General features: G+C 45.8%; 1 protein-coding gene across 2 annotated transcripts in view; it reads right to left on the bottom strand.

The window, feature by feature from the left end:
* Positions 1-8211: 8211 nt before the first annotated feature.
* The window catches only part of dbnlb (drebrin-like b), a 32205-nt gene continuing 24708 nt past the window's right edge, over positions 8212-15708 (bottom strand). For both annotated transcript variants that reach the window (XM_078565366.1, XM_078565367.1), the window contains 4 exons: positions 14955-15026; positions 13916-14046; positions 12547-12652; positions 8212-9839 (listed from right to left, as the gene is read on the bottom strand). In XM_078565366.1, the coding sequence (XP_078421492.1) occupies positions 9697-9839; positions 12547-12652; positions 13916-14046; positions 14955-15026 (452 nt within the window). In that variant the 3' untranslated portion in view covers positions 8212-9696. The remainder of the gene's footprint in view (positions 9840-12546; positions 12653-13915; positions 14047-14954; positions 15027-15708) is intronic.

The following is a 15708-nucleotide window of genomic DNA, read 5'->3' as shown; positions in this document are numbered from 1 at the left end:
TGGGCTAAGAATTACACTAACAACCAATTTAAGATTATCCGTCGGGCTCACAATGTAGTTCACTTAGGCTTGCTAGAAGCTACATATATTCATATGCAGGGACTTGTCCTCTTCAGGCAAAAGGAATATGTCCAAACATTGCACCTTTTTTGAATAAACAAAAATATTGTAGATAATAGCTCCCTGGTGCATTCACCATGGCAAAGGCTTGACCATTCAGAACTGACTTGCCAATCAATCAGCATCCCTTTTCTCATGCTGTATGAATAGTTGTTCACTTGGAAATTTGGCATTCTTGCATTTGTCCTGGTGAGTGCAAGACGAAAAGCTTTGACAGCATGTCCCTTTCTTTCAAAATACTCATGGCCTAGTTTATGATGGGATGATAGTGCTTCTCTCTCTGGGAATGAATATAAAAGTAGCTGTGTGGGTGAGACCACATCTGGAATACTGTGTGCAGTTTTGGTCTCCTTATTTGAAAAAAGGTGTAATTGTGTTAGAAACAGTTAAGGGAAGGTTCACTCGGCTCATTCCTAGGATGAAAGGCTTATCTTATGCCAAAAGGTTGAACAGATTGGGCCCCATACCCATTGGAGTTTAGAAGAATGAGAGGTGGTCTTATTAAAACATATCAGATCCTGATAGGATCAGATACCGGGAGGATGTTTCCACTTGTGGGAGAGACTAGAACCAGGGGACACAGTTTAAGAATAAGGTCTACCTTTTAAGGCAGAGATGAGGAGAATTTGTTTCTCTCAAGGGGTTGTTAATCTGTGGTATTCTCTTCCCCTGGAAGCAGCGGAGGCTTAGTCACTGAATTTATTCAAGGCTGAGTTAGACTGACTTTTGATCGACAAGGGGACAAATGACAAAGTTGGGTTGAGACCACACCCAGGTCAACCATGATCTTATAGAATGGTGGAGCAGGCTCAAAGGGCTGAATGGTCTACTCATGGTCCTATGCCATATGTTCCAATGTCTCGTTGAACCTATCTTTGAAGCTGAACGTTTCATACTTCCCTCCTGAGCTTGTGTCAGTCATTGGTGTGACTGCCCATAGAAGTCTACAGCAGAGAAAAAGGCCCTTCGGCCCATCGAGTCTGTGCCAGTCAAACAAGTACCTAACTATTCTAATCCCATTTTCCAGCACTAGGCCCATAGCCTTGTATGCCATGGCATCGCAAGTGCACATCCAAATACTTCTTAAATGTTAAGAATGTTTCTGCTTCTACCACCCTTTCAGGTAGTGAGTTCCAGATTCCCACCACCCTCTGGATGAAAAAATTCTTCCTCACTTCCCCTCTAAACCTCCTGCCCCTTACCTTAAATCTATGCCCCCGATTATTAATCGCTCCACTAAGGGGAAAAGTTCCTTCCTGTCTACCCTATCTATGCCCCTCATAATTTTATACACCTCAATCATGTCCCCCCCTCAATCTCCTCTGCTCCAGGGAAAATAACCCCAGTCTATCCAATCCCTCCTCATAACTAAAACTCTCCAGCCCAGGCAACATCCTGGTAAATCTCCTCTGCACTCTCTCTAATGCAAGCACATCCTCCCTATAATGCGGATTCCGGAACTGCACGCAATACTCTAGCTGTGGCCTAACCAGCGTTTTATACAATTCCAGCATAACCTCCTTTCTCTTAAGTTCTATGCCTCGGCTAATAAAGGCAAGTATCCCATGTGCCTTCTTAACCATCTTATCTACCTGTCCCACTATCTCAAGGGACCGGTGGACATGCACACCAAGGTCCCCCTGATCCTCAGTACTTCCCAGGGTCCCACCATTCATTGTGTATTCCCTTGCTGCTGTCGCTTTATCTCAATGCAACTTAACCACAAGACGGCCGTTATCATCCAGACCTACCAATCTGACTCCATCTCAATCTACCATACCTATCCAGTGCTTTCAACTTACCCACTTATCGATAAATTGGATACACCATGCACTGTCATTTTACGTTTCCTCGTCAAATGGTGCACTTTGTTTTTCCCATCGCTGATCCCCTCACAATCTGCCTTTCTAAACTCGAAGGGATTTGATAGTAATTCTGACTGTGTTCAGAACGACATCAAGCTGTATTTTATCACAGTCTTTGTACATCTTTTCCTGTGCAAAATCCATTCATCCTCTCCACCTGAAAAGCTTCCGAGGGGGAAAATATTCCTTCTAATCCTCCAGGGTTTCTCCAGTCCTGATTCTGACCTCTTGAACATCTTTAATTTTAACCCCTCCACCACAGCTGAAGGTGCCTTCATCGACCTGAGCGCTAAACTCTGAAATTCCTTCCCTAACCTCTTCACCTCTCTCTCCTCTTTTAATACACTCCTTAAAACCTATCACTTCGACCAAGCTATTGGTCACCACTATCTCCTTATGTGGCTTCATTTCGCAATGCTCATAAAGAGCGCTTTGAGACATTTTACTATGTTAAAGGTGCTAGATAGATATAAGCTGTTCTTGCTCGAGCTAGTTAAGTGTTCGTGTATAGAAAGCTGAAAAATTATTTGAGCACAAGCTGACTGAGATGGGAACTGTGAGTAATTTAATGTATGTGATTTACAGTTAAAAGATCAAATGACAGGAAGGAGCAAAGTGACTGTGCCCAGCAAATTATTTACGTTTTCAATGATTTTACTCATTTGGCAAGAAATGCTTCCGACAAATGTCAGTCAGGTATCATTCGAACACTGGAAAAATACCGCTGTGGATTTATCCATCTTTTGGATGATACATTAAACCAAGGTTCCGTCTGTCCTCTCAGGTGGACATAAAAGATCCCATGGTAGTATCTGAAGGACAGGGAAGTTTTTGCCAATGTCCTGGCCAATATTTGTCCGTCAACTAACATAATTTTAAAAAAGTGCATCTAATCATTTATTTCATTGCTGTTTTTGAGTGCTTGCTGTGTTTAAATCAGCTGCCATGTTTTTTACAACGGCAAAGACACTTCAAAAGCACTTAATTATTTGTAAAGCACTTTAGGATTTCCTGAGATCATGAAAGGTGCTATATAAATGCAATTCTTTTTTCCTTTTCCATGCTCTCTGTGTCTTGACTGTGGGCTTTCATTCAGCTGAAAGCAAACTGAAGCCTCAACAAAGAAAGAAAAAGACTTGCATTTGTACAGTGCCTCTCACATCCTCAGGATTCCCTAAAATGCTTTACAGCCAATCATTTACTTTTGAAATGTAGTCACTTCTGTAATTATTAATGTAGCAACCAATTGCACACAATAAACTCCCACATATTTTGTATTTGAGATTTTGGTTGAGGGATAAACCTTGGCCCCAGGAAATCCAGGAGAACTCCCTCTCTCTTCACAGAAACTTAGTGTCTTGCTCAGTCCATCAGATTGTGTTAGGCCTATATAGGAGGGGCATGTTTATTCCCCTGGAAGTTCAGTTAGAATTTTATCACAACCCAGCAGCTCTAATTATCATTTTACCTGTGTCTAAGCTCACTCCTAAACTCTCAAATATTAACAAAATCTGTGCCCTCGATTACAAGACCTGGCTCAGTGAGCTGCTCCAGATCCTGAGGCCTTGTCTGGTTTGGCAGGCCTCTGATAGGGAGGTACATCTCCTGTTAGTGCAGATCTGGGGTCTTATTTTTCCATGTTTGCTTCCTGAGATAGTTGTTTAATGAATACAGGAACAGGAGGAGGCCATCAACTCTTCAGTCAACTCTGTCATTCAATTAGTTCATGGCTGATCTGTATCCCAACTTCATTTTCCTGCCTTTACATTCTATCCCTTGATAATCTTACCAATGTTCTCACTAAGGTGCCATGAAGCTGCCTGGAAAGCAGTGGGCAGGCCTTGTTGAGGGAATTGTTCTCTCCACTGTCTGGGTAAATAAGCTTCTCGTGAATTCAAGATTGGTACGCATCGGAGCAGGTGTGCGACTGAAAAAGATCAAATCGGACTGTGTACTGAAAAAACTGGCCTTGCACAACAATTACATTTTTCAAAGAACATTGATCCTTTACTCCCCAAGAAATGTGTCAATCCTAGACTGCAATCAATCCCAAGCATCTACAGTTCTCTTGAAAGAAAGAGTAAATCAGTCACTTTAATTATCCTAACACAAGCTCTCAATACCCTTAAGATTTTCCACCAGCTCTTGTTTTGTGTCAGTTTATCAAGGTACTTTTTATTATTTTGACAAATATTTCACTCAATAAACATTTCCCACTGAAATAAGGAGGTAGACTTCATTCTCAGAACTGCAAAACATGCGAGAGGGAAACCCCCTCAAATTTCAGCAACTGTTTCCAAAGGATTCCAGGAAACTGAGATGTGGTTTCTGTGACGCAGTTCAATTCTGAGAGTACAGTTAGTTTCAAACATCTTCAAAATCACCCTGTGGTGCTCACAGAACTGGCTTTGAAACCATTTATCACATCACAGTTCTTAAGGTTGGAATGGAGGTGTAGGGTGCACAGACCAACAGAGAATTCACAGCACACAAAAGCTCCATCAGCCAAACTACTCGTTGCCAGTGCTTATGCTCCACATAAACCCCTCCCCACCCCTCTTCATCACACCTAATCAGCACCCTATCCAGCTTCTCTTCAATGCATCGATACTATTTGCCTCAACCACTTCCTGTGGTAGCAAGTTCCACATTCTCAGCACTCTCTGGTAAAGAACTTTCTCCTGATTTCCCCATTGTTAGGCAGATGGAGAAATGCAGGAAGATAAAACCTTTAAGACCGAGGTCTGAGCTCTGCCCGAGTGAAGACCACTCTCGCCTTTGGGTCAGAAGTTAATATCTCAAGTGAACCTGCAAGATCCCACGGCACTATTGAAAGAACAGGGACATTCGCCCCAAGTCCTGATCAATATTAACCCCCCAACCAACATCAAGAAAAATAAAAGCAAAACACCGTGGATACTAAGAATCTGGAATAAAAACAGCAAGTGCTGGAAATATTCTTCAGCTCTTGCGCCATCTGTGGGCAGAAACATGTGTCAGTGTTTCAGGACCATGAGCTTTCATCAGAACTCTGATGAAAGGTTATCATCCTGAAAAACCTTTCTCTCCACAGACTGCTGCCTGACCCGCTGAGTTACCACAAAAAAAACTAGATTATCCCATTTCGATATTCCTGCATGTGGGATCTTTCTGTGCACAAATGGGCCATGCGTTTCCTTCAATAGTTTGGAAATGTGCCACCGGTGGCAGTTTGGAGATGGGGAGAGCTTTTTGAGATGGGAAGGTCATGGGATGAAACCTCCAAGCCTATACCAAGCTGGAGTTGGTAACCACCAAATGTAAAGGGTTTCAGAAAACGTTGAGGAGAAAATTCTAGACTAGTTATAAGGCAGTTAGCTGCTGCCATGAAGGTCAGCTGAGGGTTTCAATGGAAGGATGGGTTAGATGGGCTGGATAGTCTAAGATGGATTCTAAAACGGCTAGTTGATGGGTTCCTTGTCTAATTTACAGCTATTTAACTTTTCCACTGAGGTGTGAATCGGATAATGTCCATCTTTAAATGGCTGGAGCTGGGATAATCGGGGTTCCATTGTTTCAATGTCCATTATCTTCCCATTCACATTCTGTAGAATCCTCGTCATACCGTTGTCTAACGTGACTAGCTAACATGAATGTCTAAACAGTACTATAGCTTTGCCTTTCAATGTATTTCAATATGATTTTCAAGCGATATAGAAAGGTTCCATTCAGTGAACCTGAGCACTAGGAATCAGTAGGTTGTATTACAGACCCACACATTCCAAAATACTAACTGTACGTTCTTGCAAGTGAATAATGGTGGCTCTATTACACTGATACAGAAATAAATTGAGCTTTTGGTTTTTGCTTGAAAGGGTTTAAGTGTGTGAATTCTATTCAACTTTACACAGCAATCTCTCATTAGATGAGAAAAGAAAGAGAAAATTGCAGATTTTAGACGGCAAAGTGTTTAGAAAAGCAAAAACAGAAAATGCTCAGGTCTGGCAGAGGGAGGGAGAAAAACAGTTATTGTTTCAGGTCCTTGACCTGAAACGTTAACTCTGCCAGACTTGCTGAGTATTTCTAGCATCTGCAATATTTTGCTTTTTATGGAAGCATTTATTCAAGATAAGCTGCTGCTGGGTACTTTTGAGGCTTCAACCAACATCCTTTTCAACTTTTCTTCTATTTCTGATGTACCATCAGTAGAGTGAAATCTATGCATTACCAGCTAGTCTCATAACCCATTTTCGCAGGCTTTGATTACTGTATTACAAATCCAGCAGTTGTAAAAAGATACTTTTTCAGATTCCAGTACGCAAGGCTGTGGAATTAGTTTGAAACAAATGTGATGTCCTTTCGTAGTCTTGTCAGTTTACATCTGGGGCAGAGCATGTGGTGCGATTTTTCGCTTGTGTTGCACCTGTGGTTTCAACCAAGGATTTTACAGACGTTCGCTTGCCGGAGCAGGATCAGATTGTGTTGAAGGGGGTACAATCTGTCTGTAAAGACCACTGAACACATCAGTAAACAGCATCTGTGCTATCTGGTGCCCACAGAAATAGTATCAGTTGCCGTACAAACTGGGCACAAACATACCCAGGCCACAAGACGTAACTGTGCTGTACACAGTGTAGAAACTCCAATACATCTTGCTGTTTGCTTCTGGAGACTGTAACCATTTGCTGCTCTCTGGTGCTGAACCCTTACATTGCATCAGTCTGGCAGTGATGGCTGGGCAGTTGGCAAACTCCACTCAGCAAAGCAAGCAGCACGTGGAGAGTTCCATCTCCAGAGTGTCAAGAGAAAACGGACTTTCCACTGTGTAGCACCTACTTGTTAACTTAAATCCACATTTCCGTTCCCTATCAGTTGAACCTTCATTGCAATACACACAAATTTACAGGGCTATGGGCAAAGGGCAGGAGTGGAATTCATTGGACAACTCTACCGAAGGGCTGGAACAGGTACATTGGGTCGAATGGCCTCCTACTCTGCATGTGCATTGGTGATACACAGCTGGCATGCCTAGCAGCCTCCACGGTATCATGACCCAGCCCACCTCCAGCTTGGCTGCGGTGTAAGAAAAGTATCAAGTGTAACTTTGTGTGAGGGGTCTGGAGTGTCACACTTAACCAGGTTCAGAACAGACAGCGTGGAAGTGAGGTTGCTACTGGAGTTCTGCACTTTGCTTTGCAGGCAATGCAAGTACATGCTGTCTGTGGACTGATTACAAAATATTCCAATCATTAATATCAATAATAACCCACCCACCACCATAAATAAATGTTAACCTTGGCTTGACCGTAAGAATTCTCACCTCAGATGGTTGTGGGTTCACGTACCAACTCCCAGACACCTGAGCACATAATGTAGGCCGACAGTCCCAGTGAAGGACTGAGGCAATGTTGCACTGGTAGAGATGCTGTCTTTCAGATCTGATATTAAACTGAGAATTCTGTTTATCTTTTCAACTGCCTGTAGAAGAGCTCTTGGCAACATTGTGAAGAGGAACATGGGAGTTCTCTGATGTCCCAATTCTCACTCAAACAACAACATAATTGAGATCGAATTGAGGTATATAAGATGCTAAAGGGAATAGACAAAGTAAACGTGGAGTGTTTGTTTCTAGAATGAGGGGCCATAGTTTTAGGCTAAGGGGTGGTAGATTTAAATCAGAGATGAGGAGGAATTACTTTTCTCAAAGGGTCGCGAATCTGTGGAATTCACTACCTCAGAATGCAGTGGATGCCGGGACGCTGAATAAATTTGAGGAAAGAAATAGATTTTTAATTAGTAACGGATTAAAAGGTTATGGGGAGAGGGCGGGAAATTAGAGTTACGGCCGAAATTAGATCAGCCATGATCGTATTGAATGGCAGGGCAGGCTCAAGGGGCTGAATTGCCTACTCCTAGTTCTTATAAGCTCAGAACCTCCCCAATGTGTTTTACAGCCAGTGAAACACTTTTTGAAGTATATCCACTGTTGTAATGTAGGAAATGTGGCAGCCAATTTACAAGATCCCACAAACAGCAATGTAATAAATGCCCAGATAATGATGACAGGGGTTGAAAGGTGTGGGCCAGGAGTATCAGTGTGCAATTCCAGGTTATAACATTCTAACTCCTTGTGAAGAACATGACAGGAGACAGATGCACTAGCAGATATTTGAGGAGCAAAACACAGAATAGTCTAACAAGGTATGGAAACCTCCTCCTCTGTGCAAACACAACCAGGAACGTCAAGACCCAAAAAAACAAAACACCTTTATTAAATGACAATTCAACAAGTGACCAAGTGAGGAAAGCAGACAAGTGATGCGAGGGAACTTTCTCAGTTAGCCGCATGTTCAAGGAATGTTAGTGACCCAATACAAACCCATAATCTCGCACTCTAGATCTGTAAACTTGTGTCTTCGGAGAAGACTCTGACAGTAATACAGGCTTGAGATATGCTTGGGAAACAATCAATACGTTGCTTTTACATGATTGACATTTTTCAAAACAAATCATTTCAAAAATCAGGATTCACAATTGTTAACAATTTTAGACAGTCTCTTAATTAAAACCCAAATAAAGCCTGCGTTTTTTAGTCAGCAAAACATCAGTGATCCAACTCTTGGCTCTCAAGCACTGCAATAGGTAAAGGCTGAGCAGAGCAGTCTCAGCGTCCGATGCAGGAGTGAAGTAGGAAAGGGGCTGCTGCAGCTGGATCTAATCCAGGGTTCTCTCAAATCCGCCCCCCCAACCCCAGCCCCGAACACAAGGAACAGTGCCAATGTCAGGAAAGCTTTCATTCCCTGCTGAAGAGGGTGGGTAAGGGTCAGGTAATACTGAAGGGGGAAAGGGGATGGGGGTTGTGGAGAGCGGTAGGATGTGGTGGGATTTTATTGTGCTCCTGTTATTGAGATCCTGCTGGGAGCAAGAGATTAATGCTGTCACAGACCTCTCCATTTCACACTCTGGCTCTGTATTTGCTTTAAAGCTGCTGAGGTCTGAACAAATTCCAATTCTGAGCAAAGACCATTAAGCTGAAATATTCATTGTGTCTATCCCTGCCCAGGCTGTGTCTGGCCTCTGCGTATTTCAGGTTCCCAGCTTCTGCAGTACTTTGCTTTTGTGTTGCCGCTCAGTCATAGTGCTACTTAAAGCCAAGGTCCAAAGCTTACAGCCCTCTTAATTAGAGCCAAGAAATGATTTGCCAAGAGTACAACACCTAGCAATAAAATAAACGTCAAAGTCTTAACACCAAAATGTGGTATTAGTAAAAACATTAATCTCCACTATCTTGGTCACTGGTGAGCCCTCATCCCAATCGAACCCTGTCCCATTTCCCCGAATACGCCAATCTAACCCAGAGTGTTCTAGTCCCTGTATTGCACCACCCTCACTGTCCCCTGGCCAAGTACATCCTCACACTGGCATGGGGGTAGGGGGGGTGGACGGGCAGGGGCTGGTGGAGGGGTGAGGGAAACAGGCACGAGGGGAAATGATCCTCCTCTAGTGGTTATAACGTCAGCACTTGGAGCAATAAAGGTGGAAAGCTTCCCTCTCTTCAACTGTCTCTCCGCCCCCCCCAACCTGGTCAACACCCTCTCTGCTAAAATCAGATAAGGAAAGCGTGAGGCACTGAGTAGATTTGGCTTGCGATTGGCGATTGAGAACAAGATCTTCTTGGTGCTGATCAGGTGGCAGTTTGATGGACCAGCACATCCAACGATTTGTGCACTGATTAACCACTCAGGAGCTCCACGTAATTGGCTGGAAACATCCCGAAACTACCATCCACTGCGTAGCCCCGCCACCAGCCCTCATCAATCTGCTCGATTCTGGTCAGGATATCATCAGGATCAAAAGATATCTCTGTTTCATCAGCTGCAATTATCCAACAGGAGAGCGGGTGGGGTGGGGGTGGGGGGGGGGAAAGAGTGAGGAAGGAGTGGTGGTTGTGGGGATGGAGTGAGACAAGAAGGAAACAGGGAAATATATAGAGAGGGGCGACAGAGAGAGAGGGAGAGAAGAGAGAGAGATTGATTAGTGTTTCCATGCTGATAAGAAAGCCATATTTTCCTTCTGACGTTTTGTAACTTAATGAAGGGACAGGCCAGGGTTATTAGAATGAGCTGTTTTCACAGAAATTGCCCTGGAGCCTCTGGGAGGAAAATCAGAGGCGTTCAGAAATTCTTTGAACCTTTGTGTTTATTCGTTATAAAAACATCAGCAATGAGGAAAATGCTGTCAGCCTGAGTGTTGACAATCATTCGATTGGGCTGCTGAATGGGCCAATGATGGCAAAGTGGGGATGGGAGATTATATGATGAAACTTCCAGGAATGCGCCCAGACTTGGTAATCTTAGTGCAAATCGCTACACTTTGGCAATTAACTCCACTAAAATACCATCCAATGTTTCACCACACCTAAGTATGCGTCACAAGTACAGAAGACTGAGTGAGGTTGGAGGTTACACCGTATCTCCTGCCACGGAACTGGAACAGGAAGTCAGTGCCATCATCATTGTGCACCCTTTGAATGCTCATTACCCACTTACTCGCCCTACTTACTGCCTGCTGGCCACTGTGGGTAGTGAGGGAGCAGGGCAGCAAGCGAGGGAGCAGGGCAGCAAGCGAGGGAGCAGGGCAGCAAGCGAGGGAGCAGGGCAGCAAGCGAGGGAGCAGGGCAGCAAGCGAGGGAGCAGGGCAGCAAGCGAGGGAGCAGGGCAGCAAGCGAGGGAGCAGGGCAGCAAGCGAGGGAGCAGGGCAGCAAGCGAGGGAGCAGGGCAGCAAGCGAGGGAGCAGGGCAGCAAGCGAGGGAGCAGGGCAGCAAGCGAGGGAGCAGGGCAGCAAGCGAGGGAGCAGGGCAGCAAGCGAGGGAGCAGGGCAGCAAGCGAGGGAGCAGGGCAGCAAGCGAGGGAGCAGGGCAGCAAGCGAGGGAGCAGGGCAGCAAGCGAGGGAGCAGGGCAGCAAGCGAGGGAGCAGGGCAGCAAGCGAGGGAGCAGGGCAGCAAGCGAGGGAGCAGGGCAGCAAGCGAGGGAGCAGGGCAGCAAGCGAGGGAGCAGGGCAGCAAGCGAGGGAGCAGGGCAGCAAGCGAGGGAGCAGGGCAGCAAGCGAGGGAGCAGGGCAGCAAGCGAGGGAGCAGGGCAGCAAGCGAGGGAGCAGGGCAGCAAGCGAGGGAGCAGGGCAGCAAGCGAGGGAGCAGGGCAGCAAGCGAGGGAGCAGGGCAGCAAGCGAGGGAGCAGGGCAGCAAGCGAGGGAGCAGGGCAGCAAGCGAGGGAGCAGGGCAGCAAGCGAGGGAGCAGGGCAGCAAGCGAGGGAGCAGGGCAGCAAGCGAGGGAGCAGGGCAGCAAGCGAGGGAGCAGGGCAGCAAGCGAGGGAGCAGGGCAGCAAGCGAGGGAGCAGGGCAGCAAGCGAGGGAGCAGGGCAGCAAGCGAGGGAGCAGGGCAGCAAGCGAGGGAGCAGGGCAGCAAGCGAGGGAGCAGGGCAGCAAGCGAGGGAGCAGGGCAGCAAGCGAGGGAGCAGGGCAGCAAGCGAGGGAGCAGGGCAGCAAGCGAGGGAGCAGGGCAGCAAGCGAGGGAGCAGGGCAGCAAGCGAGGGAGCAGGGCAGCAAGCGAGGGAGCAGGGCAGCAAGCGAGGGAGCAGGGCAGCAAGCGAGGGAGCAGGGCAGCAAGCGAGGGAGCAGGGCAGCAAGCGAGGGAGCAGGGCAGCAAGCGAGGGAGCAGGGCAGCAAGCGAGGGAGCAGGGCAGCAAGCGAGGGAGCAGGGCAGCAAGCGAGGGAGCAGGGCAGCAAGCGAGGGAGCAGGGCAGCAAGCGAGGGAGCAGGGCAGCAAGTGAGGGAGCAGGGCAGCAAGTGAGGGAGCAGGGCAGCAAGTGAGGGAGCAGGGCAGCAAGTGAGGGAGCAGGGCAGCAAGTGAGGGAAGCATTGAGCAGTCAGGACCGGGGTGACCAGTGGGGCAGGCAAATTGCAATCATGATTCCAGGATTTTTAACTGTTGTGAAGACTTATGTTTCTTTTTTTCAAAAAATATTTTGGGAATATGGTGGTATTCTGTAAAGAAGAGTGAGTGTGTGCGTGTGTCTGTCTGTCCATGATTAACTAAACTTAACTTAACTAAACCCCTTTGGGGGTGCTTTGGAGCCAGGAGGCAGCACTCCTACTCTCCCTGGTTGCACATGAAAATTAGCTTGTCCAGCCAGTCACTATGTCATCTCCACAACTGGAAAGCCTGATTGGAGTAGGCCAAACGGCAGGGGTTAAAACAGGCATTGCTCCTCATTCACAGAAGCAAGGGACAGCAGTTTTCGGAGGCCTTCCCAGCACTTGAAAAACAGGTTGATCCAATATCAGGGGCACACATCTCAGGACACAAGACATTGTTTCCTGAAACTGATTGTTGTTGCAACTGTCTTATGCCCGAAAATTGGGCATAAAGGGATTCAAGTTCTCTTCCATAGGCCTTGAATTTAACATGAACGGATTCCAACAGGCTTATTGAACATAAACAAATGGAAATCAAAAGGTTCATCTGACTATTGAGCTCAAGTTGATGAATGGCTTGGCCAATACGATCTTGATGCATGTACCTACCAGCCTGATAGTCATATAGTGCCCGAGCACAAAGTCCTTGGTATTGACTCTCTGCCACAGGTTGGTACACATTGGTGTCTTCAGTGGCAGCCTGACCTCCAATGTCCTGAATAGAAAGAGAGAGAGAGAGACACTGGAAAATAAATACAATACAGAAATGTTTGACTGAAAATTGTTACTTTTGAGTATTTATCCAATTCCCTTTTCAAAATTACAATTGAATCTGCTTCCAACACCTTTTCAAGCAGCAAATTCCAGATAACAATTCAATCACACTAAAAATTCTGACTTTCCCTTTTTCCGATTATCTTCAATCTGTGTCCATGGCTACCCAACTTTGCTGCCACTGGAAACAGTTACTGCCTATTGATCAAAACCCCTAACATTTTGACCACCCCTATTAAATATTCCCTGTTTTAAGACCAATCCCAGCTTCTTGACATAACTGAAAATCCTCATCGCTGGTACCCTTCCAGTAAATCTCCTCTGCATCCTCTCCAAGGGCTAAAAGTGCAGGCCCCAGAATTGAACACAATCCTCCAGCTGGGGCAGAACCTGATGGCCCGAGCCAAGCCTCTCAATCAGCACGAATCGCCAGCTTCTAATTACTCCGGCCTGTCCCTTCAACAAGTTCAAAATCCTCCACTGAATCGCCCCTTAACCTCCTATCTTTGAACTAAACTAGCCCAGTGCATGATAACACTTCAGTCTAACCACAAGTGAACTGCCTTGTTCAGCCTAACCAGTTACAGACCACAGGAAATACTGTTAATACAAGCTGTACGTAATAACTTGCTCTTGGGACATGCGTCAGTGCTCAATGAGATTCATTGACAGCTGTCTGGCACTGACACTCAGCCAACTCCACTGAAATACCCAAATTCATTTCAGATTGTGAAGTGGAGATTGGTCTGCATCTGTCATCCAGAATGGTCAGGTAAGAAATGGAAGTGTCATCTTGGTATAGATCAGCATAGCCTCCCCCTGTTCCTACTTCAACAAAGTCTTTTTGTGAGGAATGGGTAGTAGTTAGTTTTAGATACGTTGCTCAGTGCTGCTCATGAATTACACACATTCAGATCACTGATTATAAATGGAATACTGAATGAATAATTGTGTCCCATTTGCAGAGATGGATGTAGAGTCTTCCAGCCATGGCTGGTGCCACTCATTGTCAGAGGCTAGGGTATGGAGGTCAGACTTAAATATGGGCTCCAGGCTCTGTTAAATTGTGTGGACTCAGCGCCGGGGAAAAATTGATCCAGGCAGGTAAGTGCAGTGTGTGCCAGGGGTAAGGAAGAGAGACAAGGGATGGTGGTGGGGGTTGGGAAGAGTTAAAGCAAGGAAGGTAGCTTTGGAAGGCACTTACGGCACTAACAGGCTCGTGGCTGTCTTGCTCTTGCACACGTGCATCGGGATCCTCGTAGACATCTTCCTGCTCTAATGTTTCGGAATGGTGGAACTGCCAGCTATAACCTTCTTTACTCTCAGCCTTCTCATCTGTGTGTTGAGTATAGAGAAAAAAAAAATCAACAAAACAAATGGCTGTTCAGAGACAGAAACTCCAGTGAGAGTGAAACATCTCCTGCATGCACACACCTCAGATACCCACTATCTCCAGGCTATCACGCCTAAACACACACAGACCCTTCAAATGGTTGGGTAACATCTACCTTGTCCCACTTCGCCTCAATTTTCACCACGTGTCTAACACTCAGGGATGTGAGATTAGCCGTTTACTCTACAAGGCTCCAGGGTAAGAACCAAACACACCTAGTGTTGGTAGAATGGGGAAACCTTGCGGAGACATTGTAGTCCAGGGAGATCAGAAGAGTTCGAATAAATACAATAGCTGAGCTCCTGCTTCAACACAAAGCCCAAATCCCATCACACGGACCCACTGAGCCGTTTGCCCCAAGGACCTTTCCTTCGCAAACTGGTTGCCCACAAAACATCCCAGATACACTAGCATTTATTCTACTGCAGCAAGTGAACAGCAAGGTGGCAGGAAGGCTTAATGCCATCAAATTGAGTTGATCCGTAAACCAACTGTGGGGTTGTGAGGGGTTTTGTGCAGACCCTCCCCATTTTCATAGCATGTGACCAGAAGATGGCATGACCAGAGAGTCTCCTCACAACAGGAAATCCATCTGTTATGGGAGGTGCTGCTCAAATGGCAACTGCAGTACATCAACTTGCATTTATACAAGGTCTTTAAAGTGGTAATATACCCCAAGGTGTGTCACAGGAGCATGAACAAACAGGAACATTTTCACATCTCAACTGAAAGACAATAGTGGGCTGAAAGCAACCTAGATGATGTTGCTCATAAAATCAAGTTAAACTCCCCAGTAAGCATTCCTCCAGCATTACAAAAAATGGAACCGAACTCACAACCACAGACATACCATTCCACTCAGTCTGCAGGTCTTCTTCCTGTGGCTGTGTTTCCACCCTTTCTGGAGCATTCTGCAGAGTCTCTGGTGAGGAGTGCATGTAAACATTTGAGTTCTTCAACAAGACACCAAGCACTTAAACTTTCTAAACAACATGCTGATAAAATTGCAACATGCTTTTAAGATCAGAAATCATTTATTAACAGAAAAGAAACAAGGTTGGGGGGGGCGGGGGGTGGTGGATCAATGAGGGGGGTGCTTGGTAATTGAAACTCTCAGAATACAGCAACAAAGCTTCTGCAAACCAAACACTGCAAATCTGGTCACTTTCAGGAAGGTTTTATATTCAGGTCACTTGTTCATGATGCGTTTATTACAATGTAGTCCAGATGCAAGACACAGATTTGACAGATACATAACTTTACACAGGAGAACAAAAGGTTTACACTGAAGTTGTATCAACCTTGGTTAGATCAAACTTGGAATACTGTGCCGAGTTTTACTCTCCATATTATACAAAGGATATGGAGGCACTGAAGGTGAACAAAAAATTGACAAGGATGATGCCAGAACTGAGCGATTATTAACTAGCAGCAAAGGCTGAACAGGTTGGGGCTCTTTGTTCAAGAAAAGAGAAGGGTTGGGGTTGGGGCTGGTGACTTGATAGAGGTCTTCAAAATTTTGGAAGGGTTTCACAGGATAGACAGAGAAGATGTTTTGCTGCTCCCAATGCAGTCTCCTCTACATTGGAGAGGCCAAACGCAGA

This window comes from Cetorhinus maximus, chromosome 20, assembly GCF_964194155.1.
Source record: "Cetorhinus maximus chromosome 20, sCetMax3.hap1.1, whole genome shotgun sequence".
NCBI lineage: Eukaryota > Metazoa > Chordata > Chondrichthyes > Lamniformes > Cetorhinidae > Cetorhinus > Cetorhinus maximus.
Note: the sequence above shows the minus strand (reverse complement) of the source record. Positions and strands in the feature narration are given on the sequence as shown.